Source organism: Haemorhous mexicanus, chromosome 1 (genome assembly GCF_027477595.1).
Source record: "Haemorhous mexicanus isolate bHaeMex1 chromosome 1, bHaeMex1.pri, whole genome shotgun sequence".
NCBI classification, from domain to species: domain Eukaryota; kingdom Metazoa; phylum Chordata; class Aves; order Passeriformes; family Fringillidae; genus Haemorhous; species Haemorhous mexicanus.
In genome coordinates this window covers 17,607,500-17,625,487 of record NC_082341.1, presented here as the reverse complement: position 1 = coordinate 17,625,487, position 17,988 = coordinate 17,607,500, and the positions used below count along the sequence as shown (strand labels likewise).

Here is a 17,988-nt window from a genome sequence, read left to right as displayed (position 1 = left end):
TAAATCTGAGGTCTACTGGAGGAATGAGTAAATTTTTATGTGCATGAGTTGTTTAAACAGAGATTTGCTGTCATATTTTTCGATGGTTCATTTTGTAACTTGTGGACCATTTCTGGAAGTTACTACAGGCAAAGCAGATGTTTAAATGTTGATAAATTGGAAAACAAGCTGTTTATCCAAAAGTGCATTAAATTAAATGCTGTTTAACTTAAAATCTTTGCATTTATAATACATGTTGCAAAATTCTAGATTATTTGATAGTGCTAAATATATATATAATAAATATAATATAAATAAATATTTTATATATATATATATAAAAACATATAAAAATATATATATAAAACAGCAAGTTAACTCTATAGAATACTTTTCCTCGAAAAGCGTTTTCAGGGTGTACTATGGTTCTCTTCTGCCTGAACACAACTTTTGTCCTTTTCTTTTTTATGCCATACTAGGGAGAAAAGATGACAGTTGGATTGAGCAAAAAATGTGATCACATTATTGGCTCATAACTTGCAGTTCATGACTAAAGTGTAATGGCCGTGTGTAGATTATTAGATATTGTTCCCCCCCATAAAACCACTTTATTGTTTGATATGTTGAAGTACAAATGGACTCTCTATGCATTAGGAAAAATGACCTTACTTTGTAAAGTCATGAACAGTGAGAGTCTCCATCAGCAACGCACTGAGCATTTTATAAGGGGGCTTTACAAATACATTGTCTCAGACACTTTTCACAGGGCCAGAACTGCATATTCCTCGGTGAAAGGTGTTGAATAACCAGGCAGAAAAAATGAAGTCAAATGACCAATAGAGGGTGGAGGAAAGGTAAACTGTATTTTCTCTTCCTTGTGTCAGGGGAACTATTTGTAGGAAGATGAGATGCAGGCTCTGGGATAGGAGTTGTCAAATAGTGTAATAGCTGGTGTGCTTCAGAGCTTCCTTTCCCCTTTAGCTTCAAGATGTAGAAGGTTTGAGTTAAGTCTTCTCCTTAGAGGACTGACATACTCACCTGTGTGAATCCTTCTGTGGGAAGAAAGCAGAATACAGAAGAATTCTGCTGATCTTTAGTTCCCATCCTTCCAAGAAACCCACTCATCGGTTTTGGGGGAATTTGCAGTAAAGGCTAAGACACCTTCACTTGATTCTGGGAAAGTCATTGGGAAAAACAGCCTACTCGTGTTTCCTTTCTTTTCCCAGTGAGGTAAAAAGAATTGTAATTAAATGTTTCTATCGTAGAGTAATATAGAAAGAAATGTGTATTTCTCTGTCTCTGACCCCCTTTTCATTGCTTCATTTGGAGCTTAACTTTAAAATAAGAAGTCACAGAAAATTTTTTTCTCCAGGAAGGTGTGCCATGTAGCTCATGGTGCAGATTTGGTGTTTGAGTACATCTGTTGTGGGTGATGTGCTGCACTGCCTGTAGGTGGACGGGAACGTGAATGCATAGTTACACAGACCAGTTTTGTTCTGTGTGTGTACAAAGTATCTTCTCTGTGATGTGAATATTAAAGATATCCCCAGGAAAGGGAAGTAACGTGCAAGCAGCGTGTCGCGCTTAAATAGCATTGCTCTGACAAGTGGATACCAATTCAGCAATACCCGTTCTTGGAATTGCTTCCAGTTAACTGCAATAGGAGTAGTAGCATGAAAGATCAGTGAAGCTGTAAGGAAGAACTCTGAAATCTGGCATATCTGTGCATGGTCCCCAGAGAAGCAAGGGCTTGCTTTGGTTCTGCTGAATTTGGGGAACGAGATGCTGAGGCAGGGCCCCAGTTCCTGAACATACCTTAGCCAGAGCTGTGGGTCCGGCTGATGGGGAGAAGAGGGCTGGCAAGTGGCCTGTCCCTGCCTTCCTGGCCAGGGTCTGTGAGAAGCCAAAGCCAAGTCTGACAGAGTTCTGCTGGGCGTCGCTTCTGACCTTGTGCTCTCCTTTCCTCCCCCACCATGCTGCCACCTCTGACTCTCCCAGCATTCACAGGAAAACAATGTGAAACAATGCCTTTCTGTGCTCAGGCTGATAAAATAGCCATTTCTTTCCCAACTGCTGTAAAAGGGACCCTCCCTGCTCTTCCTGGGTGGTGGAGAGATGCAGCTTTATCTGGGAAATTAATCTGGGAGCAGAGACGGGTTAGCTCTTCTTGGCCTACCACCCTTCTGGTGGCAGCAAGCAGAGGCTTCACATCCTGGCCTGTCCTGTGTCACTGGAGCCTGTCCCACACCTGGGAACCCTGTCTGCCCCATCCATGGGACTCTGGCCTGCCCTGTGCAGGCAGAGCTGCTGGGACAGGCTGGTCCCATCTCCTCTCTCCACAGCAGTGAGCACAGTGAGGGGTAGAAAACACAATGCTGAGAACCAAAAATCACATTTTTTGTCATGGCAGTACTGGTATCCCTGACAGACCCTTGCACAGCCTGAGGAAAGCTTTTTTTTCTCCCTCCTGGAGCAGAGTCTGCTCCAGTCCTTCACATGGAAGTTGGAGGCAAAGGGGTCCGCTGCAGATCCTGTCTGTGCTCCTCTGGGGCCTTGTGGTGACAGAACTGGGCCACCAGCCCTCCAACCATGTCAGCCCAGGTTCAGCCCCACCACCAGGCCATCTGCATCCCTCCCTGCCCATGCTGGTACGAGCTGCCTCCCAACACCTTCAGTCCGACCGCCTCCAAAGATCAGGTTGTTTTATGTAATGCCTAAAAGGCACCTTTCAGACACCTGTTTTTGAAATGTTTGATGCTAATGGCCATAACAAGTCTGGGTGTTACAGTGGAATTATTACAGGAAAAATCTGCCGGGTTTCTAACAGAGTAATTCCAGAGCACATGTAGATTCTTCACATTCTTAATGCTTTTACCATATGAAAAAGAATGTGTTCTGTGCAATTGATTCCAGTATTTCATTCGTTTTTCATCATCTCCTATCTTGGAACATCCCTCTCTCTCTTAACAACATACTTTCCTAGATTTCATGGCAAAGGACAAGATCAGCTTTGTGTTGCCATAATATCTTTTGAAGCAGAAAATTGTTTCCAGATTATCTAATGTGGGATGAAAAAAACCATCATATTTATGGATTGGTAAAACAGATAGACTTCCAGTTGAGCTTAGTTCCAGGATGGTTTTGTGATGATTATCTGGGGAAAAAAAAATGTTTTCATTATGAAGTGTCAAAAATGCTGCATTAAAGTTTGTTAGAGTATATTTATCCCTGGGTTTTAGTACTTGTTTTTGTTCCAAAGGTTACTGTAGCCTGCACCAATTTCTTATTTCAAAACTTGTAATAGTGGAAATTCCGTAACGTATTTCTTGGTTTGAAATGAATTAAGTCAGATTCGCTAGTCTTCTCATCACCCTTCAAAATACCTTTCAACATGAAGACAGAACAGAAAGATGTGTGCACTGCATTAAATCGCAGTAAGAACATGTCTGCTGGCTGGGGACTGACTGAGCACTCTCTTCTTCCCTGCTTGTGTCTGTTAGCATCTCATTGCTTGTTTTGCTGCCCTATTTTCTCAACCTCTGGGTGTCCCTGAGTCTCTCCTGGCTATGGTATCTGTGTGCTATCCCTGGAAACCTCATTCATTCCCTGAATGTGAATGAAGTAATTAGCCTGGACAATCTATCTGGCTGCAAGCAGGGATGGTTACTTGCTTTTTATCATGTCAGCTTGCTTTTGGCTGTTATTGGTACCTGCATTTGACTTTATATGACTCTTATTGATTGGTGATATTGCTTTGGCCACCAAACTGCAGCTGGGGTGGCCAGAGTTTGGCTGCTCCTGTGTGCACAGAATGCTGCTGTGGTGATGGATGGGCCGTGCAGCATGCTGAATGTGTGTCTGAGTTTGTATGTCCCATCTTCTCTCATCAGACCCTGCTGCTAGTCTTGACCACTTGGTTTTTGAGAAGTTTTCTTCCCAGTTGTCTTCCAAAGCCACAGCCTGCTGTTAGAATTTCCTCCTGCAAGTCTCCCCACACACTTAACTGCTCTAATAGAGGGATGCCTTTACAGAAGGTCCCATTCTGATGTGTGTCTATGTTGTGGTGTGTCATTGACATACTGGCATGTACCTGTGTGAGCAAAAGGCTGGTTTGGAGCTGACTGAGGAAGTCCCCTGGTACCTGACTAATATATGGATTTATGCAGACAGATAAACACACAAATGTGAGCCATCACCTCCAAAAAAGAGTTATTGTTCTTGTTTAGTGACCTTTGGTTCCAATGGAAAACATTGATTATACTTATTGTAGTTCCACATCTCTTTTCTTCTGCTTTTTGGGAATTTCTCGGGATATGTGCATGAAAGAAAATCTGTTTTATTACAGCATTTCTGTACAGTCTGCCTTTGGTGTCCTGTGCCTCTCTGTCACATTTCTGTCCTTTTCAAAGCAGACAGTTGTGATGTCAGGTGGAAAGGATTTAGACTGGAAAGTCATCAGCTTGGGCAGATTAAATGCTTCCCAGACAAAAATTCTGGGTCTGGGGAAAGTAAAAATAGTAACAAGAAGAAGTGTAAAGTCTTTAATCCTGAAACCTTAAGTACAGACAAAATGATTGGCCCTGTGTAGGTAAAAGAGAAAGTGCATGTAATGCTGGAAAAGACTTTTTCACTAGTTCCAAGTGGCATTAACAAATTGTTTTAGGTGCCTGTCTTGTGAGATTATTAGAAGTTTATTACTTGGTTGTTTGTTTGTTTCTTTTTAACTAAGCAGATTTTTTTTTAATTGTCTGTTACGATACAAAAGCTGTCCAAATTGAGATGTGGTAAGCTGCTGCAATAAGGTATATGCAAACTGTACCCAAGGGCCTTTGCACAAACTATAGTGTCTTTCCAATCCTGTGGTAATCATTCACCTAGAAAAACAAGTCTGAAAGCAAATATATCTGGCTTTAACAAACGGTTCTCTTGTCTTACAGAGAGAGGATACAAGCCATGGAGAAACAGATTGCCAGTTTAACTGGTCTTGTTCAGTCTGCGCTTTTTAAAGGGCCAAATACAAGTAATAGCAAAGATTCTTCTAGGTAAAAACAGAATTCATCTGTAATGATTTTAGTAATCAATCAACAAAAATATATTTGAATGTAATAGTAAAAAAAATCCTGAATGCTCAATCATTTTTAAGTTTCTTTATCATCTCCATGAAAATGCTAGGCAGAGAGGAAGAATTTGCCAAATGAAAGATGAATATTAACTGTATTACTCTTCTTTGTGGTAAAAAGAATTAATGTAGCTACATCTCTGTGCTTTCTACTGCTTATACTCCATTCATTGCTTAACTTCTACTAAAAGGTGATTTTAAAAAAATTACTGATGACTGACAAATTACTGGTGATTTAAATTAAAAAATATATATGTTTTAAGGCCATTAAATTTGTTGACTATAAACTTCACTGCAGTTTTAATAGTAAGTAAACTAAAATTACAAATTTTCTTGTTATTATTTAGTGAGAAGATGATGAAAATTGTGTCCAGCAAGAGCAGCGCTGACACTGCAGGTAAGATAATTCACTTTTAATTTACAGCTTATTCAGGTATATGAATAGCTCTAACATTACAAACATCCCAGCTTATGGAAATGTCAAATTTACCTAAATTTCCATGGCTGTACTGTCAGAACTGAAGTTTAAGTGCAGGATATGGGAGTTGATCACATCTTTAAGAGAGGAATTTCTGACAGGTTGAGATGGTATTTGGAATTAATTTCCCACCTGTGCTGAATGGTTTAAATGAGATGCAGAGCCTCTGGTGAATTTTCCAGTGACTCATCGTGTCTATAGGATGTATGTATATCTGTCATTAACCCTAGATGTGTCCAGATTGCTATAGAAGACTAAATATTTAATTCCTTTTCTTGTCACCTGAACTTTTTCTAAGGGCTGTCTGTCACTAGGATACTACAGATGTAATGACACCAAGAAACTTAGCAGTCAGCAAGACAGCACTTTCTCTAATTAAGCCACATTGATCTGTTCCTAATTATTAGTGTGCATCTAAACCCTTCTGAGCAAGCACCAATTATGAAGCCAGTAAGAGCCGGTCTTGTTTTAGCATCCCTCCTGGAGAGCTGTTAAGTGTGTAAAAGATTGAGTTAAAACTGTTGACAAAGAAGATTTCCATGTGGTTGAAGCTCTTTGTGTAGGGGCTGCTGCGGGAGAAGTCCGCAGGGTATTGGTGTGCTTACATGCCTCCTCTTCACCTTTGTCATGCGCTGAATGCAAATCCAGGCAGTTCTCTGCTTCCTGGTAGTGCTGCTCCCACAGGGAGGTCTGTGCCCGGCAGGTAGTAAACCGCACACATTTATTAGCAAACCTATTATGCTCCTAACTAGCCTTTCTGTTGGAGCTGTTAGCTCACGTTCAGGATTCCTGTTTGTCTGGAATTGCACTGTGTCCTCCTAATTGACAGAAACCAAACTAGACCTGGAAACTATCAACCTCATGGAAGACAGAAAGAGCTAAAGTCCTGGTACTGAAGCTTTTCTCCCAGGCCACTCTCTGGTGCTGTTCCAACTCTTCCCTTCCTGGATGGGGAGAGGATTACTTAAAGCTTTAAAGAAATAAGTTGTAATTTTTCAGTTTCAGACAATACAGTGAAAAGTCTGTCATTATTCAAAACAGCTGCAAGATGGTCTTCAGATTTTTCCCTATTGCAGTGTCATACAGACTGAGAATTTATGGCATTTCCCATTTGCACAGGCCTCACCTGATATAAAGCACTTTTGAAATTCTCACAACCAGCACATACAGTGCCTTGTGTTCCTCTGTGCATTGCAAACAGCAGCCTCTTTGCTTTCCCTGTGGTGTACGTGGTGAGGGGCACTCAGTTAGAGGACCTGATCCAAGTGGGTGCTGCTTTGAATGGGATCTTGGGCCTCCAGAGGTCCCTTTAAACCTGAATTATGTGGTTTGTGTGTGGATGTGTAAATGTGCACTCATTTAAATGGAACAATAATCATTGGGAAAGCAACCTTACATAAAGCAAAAGGAGAGATTCCCTGGAAAGTCATGCCCAGCCTACCAGAATAGTGTGGTTCATCTGACCAGCAACCATTTCCTGGCACTGTTGTTCCCAAATACTCCTCACTCACTACCTTAACATATGACTGACACATCCCTGAAATGACAGTATTACATCTAACAGCTGCATGTGCAGCCATGGTGGAGGAGATGGAGGGTGGGGAATTAATTTACTGTCAAAGGCCAGATCATCATCTGTCGCTTACTGACAGAGACATTGGCTTTGTCACATGGCCATGTGCCTATCCAGCTTATGAGTAAGGATTCCAGCATTCAGCTTGTGCTGTAGATGCCTTTCTCACCACTTGGAAGAAGGGGATAGAACAGTGGGAGCAGCCATGCAGCCAGCAGTCTGCAAGGATCCCTAGCAGTGCTGTAAAGTATAGTTGAAATTCCAGCACCTGCATCCCTATATCCTGTCCTTCCAACATGACTCGGCCACAAAATTAAATTGTAGCAGGTAAGGAAATGAGCTGTAGTGACCCCAGTATACTGCAGTAACACACAACAGCTATTACTGGAGACTGCTGTGTAAAAGAATAGTCTTGTAAAATGGAATATTTTCCCGCTTTTTTGCCTGGAATTGCTCAAGACATGGTCCAATGAGTCAATGCAGTTTGGCTTACTTGAAAATGAGGCAATCTTCCAGAACAGAACATTTCTCCTTTTTGTAAATATGCTTGGGTTCAAACAGAAGCTAGGCACACTTCTGCTGACCGCTTTTTTGTTTTTCAATTCACCCCAATCTTTATTACGTATAGCCATTTAGGCAGTGACTCTCTCACTTTACAATTCCACTTGACAACTGTGCACTCAGATACCAGTTTTAGCAATTTCAAAGACTATTTGAAAGACAAAGTGGTATAAAATGTTGATTGAACAGTCCTTTCTAGTGCTCTGATAAGCAAAAGTGTGAATTGCTTCCCATTCTAAAAAATAAAACAGCTGTGCAAGATAATACTGTCTCATCAATGTTGAACCAACATTGTATTTTATAGTATGTGTTCCAATGATAGTAGACTTTTGTGCAAAAAATAGACTATATCCCTTGGGATGGGAAAGAAACCAAAAATTCTAAACCCTAGATAACTCTATATAGCTGGATTGTGAATACTTTGTTTGGTATGTCATGTGAACTAAATTGTATTTAATTTGCTTTTGCTGTGCTGGTTTGTAGAAGCCATTGACTTCTTTGGCCCCAAATATTAAGGATTCTGAAGAAACACAGCTTTTTCACTGAGGAAGATGAGTCTGGAATGACAATGCTTGTCTGCATTTCTTATCTTTTATTGCCTTAGGCTCAGTTCTTTCATGGGGGATGGGTTCAAAGAGCAGTAACCCTCCACAGACTGGCTATGTCTCTTCTGCTGATGTTAGGAGAAATTCCATGACTGAATCCTTATAAAGATCTTCAGTTCCTGAAACACCATCATGGCATCAAGAAACTCTTGATTTAGAAATAACTCGTGATTCTAAAACCAAACCATACTAGTAAGACTCACCATGAGATTATTAAGAAATACCCTGAGAAATACTTACATACTCTCTTTTCTGTCATATTTCTGTTCATCTGCTGGAGATTGATTGATAGACTAAATTCTGGATTCATTTATTAAATTGGGGTCAGTTGTTTCATGGGTTACCAAAAATAGCAATAGCTTTTTGCTAGTTGCTGCCTTGTTAGAAGAGGAAGGAAGACATTTCAGTATTATGTGAGAAGGGGATCAGGGAGTACAATTTTCTGCACTAGCAGAAAATGCCAGTACAAATACAAGAGTAAGATGGCAGCAGGGAGAAGTATTACAAATGTAGGGCTCACATTTGATTCCTCATTCTTTGTGAACTGTCTTTGTCATCTGTGTAATCTGTGTGCTCTTCTTACATGAATGACTTTTACTGTGATGACCTCTGAATTAAATCATTGTCCATATCTGCTTGCTTATCTCAGATTCAAAGACAGATCATGCTAGTCTTAGAGCTCCATCAGCATTTGCAGACAAAATACGATCCTGAATTCATTTTGGATCAATGAGGTGAAGTTGCACACTAATGTATATATAGAATATTTTATTATTTTGAGGCTGATTAGTGCCATCTAGTAGCAGTCATATCTCCCCAAATAATGCTTGAAAATATTGTCTCTTTAATTAGATTAGTTATTTGTGCAAAAAAAAAAATCTGGGTGTCTTCTCATGGCCTTTTGTGCCAACCTGCTTCAAAATAAAATCTTACCATTTTAGTACAAAAAACAACTGGAAAACAGAAGGAGGGCAGTGTCTTTGCAACCATAGAAAGGTCAAGTGTCAGGGAGTAGGAGTTGTGTTCCTTATCCCCTGAGAACCCAGCCAACCTTTCTTCTTTCTGCACTTCAGTTCTCTTTGTACTCTAAAATGGCAGCTTAATTCATTAGCCTTTGTGAAAAGTTAACTTTTTTTATTTGTCCAAAGTATTAGGAAATTATGGTGGGAGGTTGAATTTGCCTTACCCAGCTCAAGAAGGGGTTTATTTAAAAACCCAAGAGCCAGTGCTATTTCTTTCCCTTTAATCCATCTGGCCTCACATCTAATCACAAAGCTACAGCCTGGGACTGTTTCCAAAAGTGAGCTACACTCCCTAGATGAAGCAGCCCCTCATTCAGCTGCCCTTTTATTCTTTCTTGATGAAAATATGAATATGTGAGAAATCAGTTGCTGATGGTTATGGCTCACTCAGTGTCTTGTGTCTCACACCCGCTGCAGTCAGCAGTCCCACTGCCCAGTTTCCCAGGCTCTGAGCACACTCTGCAGCAGGGACAGTGTGGCAGCCAAGAGCACCTAATGGTGAAAAGAGGTGGCTGAGGCAGCAGTGAGGAGGAGAGCTGCTTTGTAGGGAGTTGGAGACATTTATTGCTTACAGAAGCAGGTCACAGTCCATCTACACTAAAAGGAAAGCAGGCACCCCTTCCTGAGAAAATATGTGAATTGACTGGGGTCCAACATGGGGGGAGGGACTGGTGGGGTCTGATTCATGCCTTGGCTGCCTCATCACAGGGTCGGGGCTGAGGTTTTGGAGCTTTTGCTTGAGGCAAAGAACAGCAGAAAGGTAGGTGTGCTTTCAAAAATAGTCTAGATTTGTGGCTAGGGATCAGAGCTCTTGGAAGCTTATCCACATTTTTCAGACTCTCTGGTGGTTTCTGTCTGTAAGGTTTATGAACTAAATACCATTCTTTTAAACAAAAAGGCAAAAAATTGTGCATGTGGGAGGGAAATAGATGCTTGACTGTAGGAGAAACTGCAGTGTACATGTAGACAGATGAGCATACATTAGACCAAAGCATGGAGTGGGTACATAATGGCAGTGAACAAGGACTGTTTATTTCTTGAGTGTTGCTTTCTGTTGAGGAGCTCTTTGAAAGTCAAGAGACCATTGAATCATACTGGAGTATAGCAAAAATGTGCAGCAGCTTGCTCAGCAGTGTAATGACGAGTGCTTTTTTGAAGCACCAAGCAGATCTAGCTGGAGCAGGTTCAGGGATGGTATAGCATTACAACAGCCTGCACTAAGCTAGAAGAGCTTTTTGTCTGAGCATGTCTCCAGAAGCTCATAGCATGGCACACTGTATGTAGCATGGATCCAGCCTGTGCTTTTATTGAGCAGAATTGCAAATGAAGGTAAAGTAACAAACATGATTCTTAAAAACCTTCTTTTCAAAATAAAAATAGGCTGGTGTGATTTCCATCCTTCAAGAGTGCTTCTGCCAGATGAATTTTTCAAAGGTTGTATTTGAGGTATCCAATCCTGTTGGAAAAGGAATAACTGTGTTGTTATGCTGAGCTGTACTTGGGCACATTTGGAGGAATAGTTCAGAAGACTAGGAGGGATGAGAGCATGGGGAGAGAACTTCCCACTCTGGGAGTTGTACTCATTCCAGTCAGAAGATATGTTAGGCTCTTTAGTGCACTGAAAATTTGCCTTGAGCAGGCAAAGCTCACAACACTGTTTTTTGTTTGATTTCATTAAACTTGATAGAATGTGTGCTTGTGGGAACAGATGATGACCAAAATCCCTGTGTAAATCCATTGATGAGCTATTTTCTGTTTCTTCAGATTTCTTTTTTTTAATCATAGAGAAGGATGAAATTGAAGTAGGGAATGACCTAATCATAGACTAGAATCATGGAATTATTTAGGTTGGAAAAGACCTTCTAGATCATCCAGTCAAGCCATTAACCTAACACCGCCAAGTCCACCACCAGGCCAGGTCCCTAAGCACCACATCTACACATCTTTTAAATACCTTCAGGGATGGTGACTCAACCACTTCCCTGTGCAGCCTCTTCCCATGCTTGATGACCCTTTTGGTGAAGAAATTTTTCCTAATATTAAATCTCCCTGGCTGTAACATTAAGCCATTTATTTTTGTTCTGTATTGTGTTACCTCGGAAGAGAGACGACTCCCACCTCCTTCCAACCCCTTCCAACCCCTTTCAGGCAGCTGTAGAGAGCAATAAGGACCTTGAGACTCCTTTTTTTCCAGACTGAACACCCCCAGCTCCCTCAGCTGTTACTCATTAGACTTGTGCTCCAGACCCTTCACCAGTTTTGTTGCCCTTCTCTGGGCATGGTCCACCTCTCAATGTCTTTCTTGTAGTGAGGGCCAGTTAATGCTGTAGTTCAGGGAGCAGCAGCCATCTGTGCCATTTGGGATCAAGGAATAAGGTGGATTTGGCAATGTGATGAGAAGAGTTTGCAGGACTACGAAGTACTGGACTTAAAAAATGAAGTTTGTCGTACTGATAGTCTGTCATTTTGTCTACTGGGGGGGGAAGGGACACATTTGGAAAAAAACTTGAAGAATACGGGTATATAAGTGCAAATTGTGAGGAGGAGCTGACATTTCTATTAGCTGATGAGCTGGAATTTGCTTGTTCTCTCTAAATAGAGCTTCTTCCCAGGTACTTGAGACTGAAAAGAACAAGCTTGGCATTGTTCCTGTGTAGAAGAACAGCATTCTTTAACAAAGAAAGTTTTGTGAGGACAACAGTCATTATTTTCAGTGTGGCTCGGCTCATTTCCTTGTGTTGTGCTGTATTCCTTTCTGACAGACTAAAAGGGAGTGGGTGGATGCAACATGGCTGGAGAGCCTCTGGCACACCATAATTTTATTCCTCTGGTTTTATAGGGTTGCTGCTGGACATACCTGATAGAAATAACCAATTGTGTGTATTAAGCAATGAAGCAAGATTTTCTATAGAAATCTTTTCCCATATTTGGCAGCTTGACTGAATCCATCTCCTGTGAGGATTAATCAACAAATACGTAGTTCAGGAGTCCTGTGAATGACTTTGCATCAACTTGGTCTCAGACATCTCCTGGGAGGACAGGCCCGAAGTTACTTTCAGAGCCAATTTGATTTGTTGCTGTTTTGTGTAATCTGTTATATAAGTTATAACTTATTATCCCCTCTCCACTGCATGTGCTAGAAAGCAGTACTGGAGTAATGCAGTGCTCTGGTAGAACTGAGGTTCCAGCACAGATACACTCGGATGCTGTGCAGGCTTCCCTCAAAATATATTGTATAGGAACGTGCTTTTTGTTCACGGAGTGACAAAACTGGTTTTTTGGGTTTTTTTATAAAGGAAAAAAGCTTAGAAGGTTTGTTTTATTTTTATTACGTAAAAAGACACTTTATAGGATTTGAGGGACTTTATTTTAAACTTAAGGATAGCTGATTGGACAAGAGCTAAAAAGTATTGCTTAAGCCATTTACTAGAAAAAGAAGAGAACAAAAAAACTAATTGATTTTGTGAGGTGTTTTACTAGGACCAAGAATATTTTGCACTTGGCTTGTTTTTTTTAATTGTGAAGAGTTTTGTTATTTTGCTTTTTATTAATTTTTTTTTGTTTTTTAACATTACTACATTAGCTATTTTACTAATTTTATACTTTTTAAAGTAGCTGAGCTATTTTAGGTGTAATTTAAATGTCTAAGGACTTATGAGACTTGGCTTAAAAAAACTATATATCAATTGGGTAAGGAGGTGCCAGTCCCTGTTAATACTGAGTGTTGGCATTTGCTTTTCTCATCCACCTGTGTGAAATACCTGTGGATTCAGTGGGCAGAGGAGGGATCACGTTTGCACCTGCTCTGCTGTGAACTCAACCTGTACTGCTGCTTATTGCAGGTGCTGCCACCATATCTGGGGGGAAGAATGCACTGGGAGCTGTGGAGTCAGCTGTCATCCATCACCCCCCTGGAGCCCCAGCAATGCAGGTCAGCCTGCATGGGATGAAACGCAACGTGTCGGATCTGCGGCTGCAGCTGCACCAGATGAAGCAGCTACAGGTATGATTATCTGGATAATGCTGGGAAAAAAGGTGGCTTGTCAGCAAATGCCTTTTTTCCTCCTTCCCTCTCTCTTATTTGGTCTCTCTTACCTTTTGTACAAGTGAGTCTCAGCAGCAGAGTTCTAGCAAAGGGCAGACCCAAGTACTGCAGACACAAAAACTTGGATAGTCCTCAAGGTGTGAGAATTAGCTCAGTTAAACTACTGCTGCTCAGATATTGAGAAAAAAAATTAATTTCTAGCTTTGTTGGATGACTCTATACATTAAAGCACTATTTATATTACAGTAATATCAAGTCTGTGATTGCAGTTTGGATCCTGCTATGCTATGTGCTGTATAAACATGTCAGAAGAACCATGTTCCTGCTCCATACTGTTTACAGTTGAGACAGATCTTAAGTCCCTGAATAAACAACTTTGATGTCAGGAAACCCAAATGTAGCTGAGGATCAGTAGATATGCATTAAGCCACAGTTTTAGTCCTGTATTTACAGAATCCAGAAAAATAGCCAACTTGGACAGTAAGAAAAAAAAAAAAGGTATTTCAAATGTTGCTGCAAAGGTTTGTTGTGTCCTACTTACACCCAGGTTTCAACAATACCTTCCTAATACATGTCAACACCTCAAAACCTGCAAGAAAGAATGCAACCAATGAAGAGTTAACAAAAATAGTATGTTGGCACATACAGTCACACTGCAAATATAATATATGCTGTTCATCTCAGACACTAAAAATAAGCATATGCAGCTGTACAGGTCTTCAGCTTTTTACTTAATTGGAAACTGAAGAGCACTGTGTATTGTCTCAGAAGATGGAAAAGAAGGCAGAGCACTTTCTTGTAAGACAAAGTGGACAGTGGGGGAAGCTTCACTACTCCGTTAGTCCTTACCCAGAAAGTGGCCTCATATGTTAGCTATTGTAGGGCTGCAGCTGCTGGTTTTATAACCAGGGTGATGGTACCATATCAGTCACATTTGATTTGCTGATAAATTTTAGAACAAAATAATGATAATGCAAATCAGAGTTCAGAACATGTTTTACCTTCACCTCCTTATCTAAAGAAGATTAAATTATGAACCAGTCATTGAGCAAAGGAGCAGAAGGGCGAGGTAAACATCAGTATAGGAAAATGTGTCCAGCTGAAGGACCTGTGACAAAGTCCTGTGCTTTGTTTGCTGGGAAGGCAGGGATAGCAGAAGATGTTTGGAGCAAAGAGTCGGATCAGGTGACTTCTGCCTGTGATACAATTCCCCTGTATTTAAATTTTCAGTTTAGGATGAGTATGCTCCAATAGCAAATGTCCCTTTCAAAAGCTATTCTCAGCAGTGCTGCCTACGTGCCAGCCATCGTGTTCCTCATCTCATTTGAAGACACTGGCATGTGATCTCTGCCCTGGCACATCATGTGTAAGTGCATATTTTTCCACATTTGTGCTGCAAACCACTGCAGTCCCTCTGTACTTCTCCACACCATGTGCCAAATGCAGCTCTTGGCAAATGCCTTGGGTCTGGCCCCCAGCTGTGCTCAGCATGCGGCCTCAGAACGTGGCTGGAGGCTGCAGTGCTGCTTGGAGGCAGGGAGCTCGTCCTTCCCACAGGGCTGCCCACCAAGGAGGCGGCATTTCCCAGGCTGAGCTTTGTCTCCATGGCCCTGCCTGGGGCTGAAGCCTTGCTTTTGATCAGACATAACATTGTGGCATGCAGGAGTGAAGAAATTTCTACAATCTGTACAAATCAATGCTGCCAAAGAGGTCTTGAGAAGGGAAAAAGGACATATACTGAGTGTGCTCATTAACTCTAGCTGGCTTCCCTTAATTCAGAAATTATAACAAACTTGGGGCATTGAGCTAGTGGGAAGTTGAGAATTTTTGATAGTTGGAAGAACCTGTAGCTCAAGGGAAATTTTGCTACACGTAAATTCCATTGAAGAGAGTTTCTGTCATGGCATTCCTGAGCTCTTTTGAAAAAAAAGCTCACAGTTTGTAGGGCAGCAAGTGAAACAGACAGTGTTTTCAACTGAAGAGTGTTGCAACATTACATTTTAAATGAAATATTTTGTGCTATGTTTTTTCAAAAATAATTATAAATAGAAGGGAAAAAGTATTTTTTCTGGTTTCCCAGATTGTTTTCATTTCATGTTTGACAGTGCTTCCTAGTTTTCAATTTCACTGTTTCTCCTGGTCTGGCAGTCAGTTTGTTCCTGTTTGTGTGAATTTTTTATACAGTGACAGACTACAAGAAACACTTCAAGAAATGAAAAAGATTGCACAGGCACAAAATTTGGCAGGATAACTAAGAAACAGGAACAGGACATAAAACTATGTTTAATAATGTCTATTGTTTAATTTTCAATTGATGTTACCACTGTAAGTTCATGCTAATTTTCTTAATAGAATCAGAGAAATACATGATAGAAAAGACCCATTAATTTGTGTATCCTTTGTTTGTGCTAGCAAAATCTTCTTTTTAAACCATATCCAGCAGCAATGGATCCAGATGTATTGATTCACACACCAGATAAACATATATTGTAAGATGCCACCAAAAAGTTAGGATGTGGTTGGAGTTTGAACAGAGATTCTTGGCACACAGACATTTACCTCCTGGCTGTTGCTAGAGGCTGTACACTCTTCTTGCTACTACACTTGCATGTTCTAAGTGCTCTGACTTTCAGAGACATTCAGGACAGACTTGTTTCATGGTGCTCTGGAGTTTTCCTCAATGCCAGAGATGGGCTGTAACCCAGCCTTTGTCCTGAATGGATTTGTCACTGAGGTAGGAACTGAGCCCATGATGACAGTGGGGTTGTTCCTTCTATGCTCCCAGGTATTGAGAACTCTTAGTACCAGGTTTCAACCAAGCCTTGGAGTATATGTACATAGTTTATATCATTATCTTATATGTGCACTGGACTTTTTTGTCTACGCCTTCTTTCCTTTAATTGAACTCGCTTTAAGGGAACACAGTTAGGTATGATTATTGTTCCCCATTAGGAACGTGTATGCATGCACACTTTTCCTTCACTCAGTGCACTGTTTGCAGGGAAATGAGTGCTGCAGAAAGGACAGAGACTGTGTAAACAACACTGTCATAAATGGTATATGATACTCAGTTTCACAAGTGCAACTTTGAATTAGAAATTCAAATATACTTGGAGCTGCATTACAGAACTGCAGCTGCTAGCTTTAATCAGTGTATGGTAACAAACTTCAAGAGCTACTGAGCTGCAGGCAGCCAGCTCCTTTTGTGGCTGTGCACTGGAGTTCATGGGGAGGTGGGAGGCTCTCACTGGGCAGGTCATGCTTGTTTCCTTACGAGGAGCAGGGTTGTGAACCAATGCTTGGTTTTCTAGTTGCCTGTCTCCTAGATAATAATTGGTTCAAAGTGAACTGAACTAGTTATCAGATTATTCTTGGAGTGGGTACCAGAGGCAGAGCTGGGGTACTTGTGTGAGAGCAGTGACAAATAAAGGCTGAAGTATGAGATGAAGAAGAGGGGCAAGGAAGGTATCTGGAGAGATTGGTGACGCTGAAAGTGAGATCCAAGGGTTAAGAATGTATGGGAGATGCTAAAATTCTAAAAAAGCATGCTAAATTTGTTTCTGTTTGATTGCTGCTTGCAGTTATAAGGTAAGGTAACTCTAATTAGCAAGAAATTGCCATTTGGTGGTGACAGGAAAGCCTGCATTGGTTTTCCTTACTTTTAGCATGTACCTTTAGAACTTCAGTGCTGCTTCAAGAAAAACTCTTCAAGTATGAATGTTTAAGATTGTTTATTTGGCTTGTTTTCAAGCAAGCTTATAGTACAAAAGGTTCTGTTTTGTGGAACCAGAATAACTATGGCAGATCCATAAAACATCTTTTGCTTGAGGTGGTGGAGCAGAGGTGGTCAGAGGGGCACATGGGGTGTGCACTTAGCCAGGGACTTTCACATGTGTTTCTGCTGGCAGAAGAAAGAAAAGAATGAAGTTCAGTTCCAGAGCACAGAGGTAAATGGGATGGCCAGAGAGTGCCTTCTCCTTGCTCCTGCTCTCCCTCCCTGCCTCATGCTGTCCTTTGGCTGCTGACTGACACAATTGCTCCCCTCCCACAGTTTTTTCTTTTGTCTCTCTGAACCCATATGTACCTCTCCCTTCTCATCTTTTGACCCTGTTCCCCAGGCACGAACAAACTCAGATTTTCCATAACTAGCCAATTATTGCATGAGTTTTCATAGAAACAGTAAAAACATTTCTTTGATACCAAGATTGAGTCATGTTCCAAAATTAAAGAGCTCACTCCAAATACTGAGGTATGGGAGTCCTCAACATACAAGATTTTTTGAAATCTTGCTGTGTTACATTTTTATTCCCTGTCCTCATTATCAGAAATAGATGAACTTTTATGACTGAAACTTCCTGGTATTGTTCAAGCACTTCATAAATGGAGGTGACAAACACCTTAGCTGTACACATCACCACAATAAATATAGCTCCTCTACATACCCCCATAATAGGAAAAAACATGTGCCTGCCATTTCACAACCTCACACACTCACACATACTCAGTTTTGCTTTTAGTGGAAGTCCCTGTTACCAGCTGAGGAACATCAAGGACTTAAATTCTGGACACCTGAGACTTAAGTCTAACTCTGTTACTGACCTTCTCA

The 17,988-nt window shown here is 40.9% G+C and overlaps 1 protein-coding gene across 20 annotated transcripts in view; it reads left to right on the top strand.

Moving 5' to 3' along the window:
• Window positions 1-17,988, top strand: part of KIAA1217 (KIAA1217 ortholog) — a 338,974-nt gene that overhangs the window by 292,695 nt on the left and 28,291 nt on the right. For 16 of the 20 annotated variants that reach the window (XM_059841653.1, XM_059841745.1, XM_059841620.1 and 13 more), the window contains 3 exons: window positions 4,917-5,021; window positions 5,446-5,495; window positions 13,180-13,340. In XM_059841653.1, the coding sequence (XP_059697636.1) occupies window positions 4,917-5,021; window positions 5,446-5,495; window positions 13,180-13,340 (316 nt within the window). The remainder of the gene's footprint in view (window positions 1-4,916; window positions 5,022-5,445; window positions 5,496-13,179; window positions 13,341-17,988) is intronic. The other 4 variants (XM_059841755.1, XM_059841626.1, XM_059841764.1 and 1 more) reach the window with 1 other exon arrangement.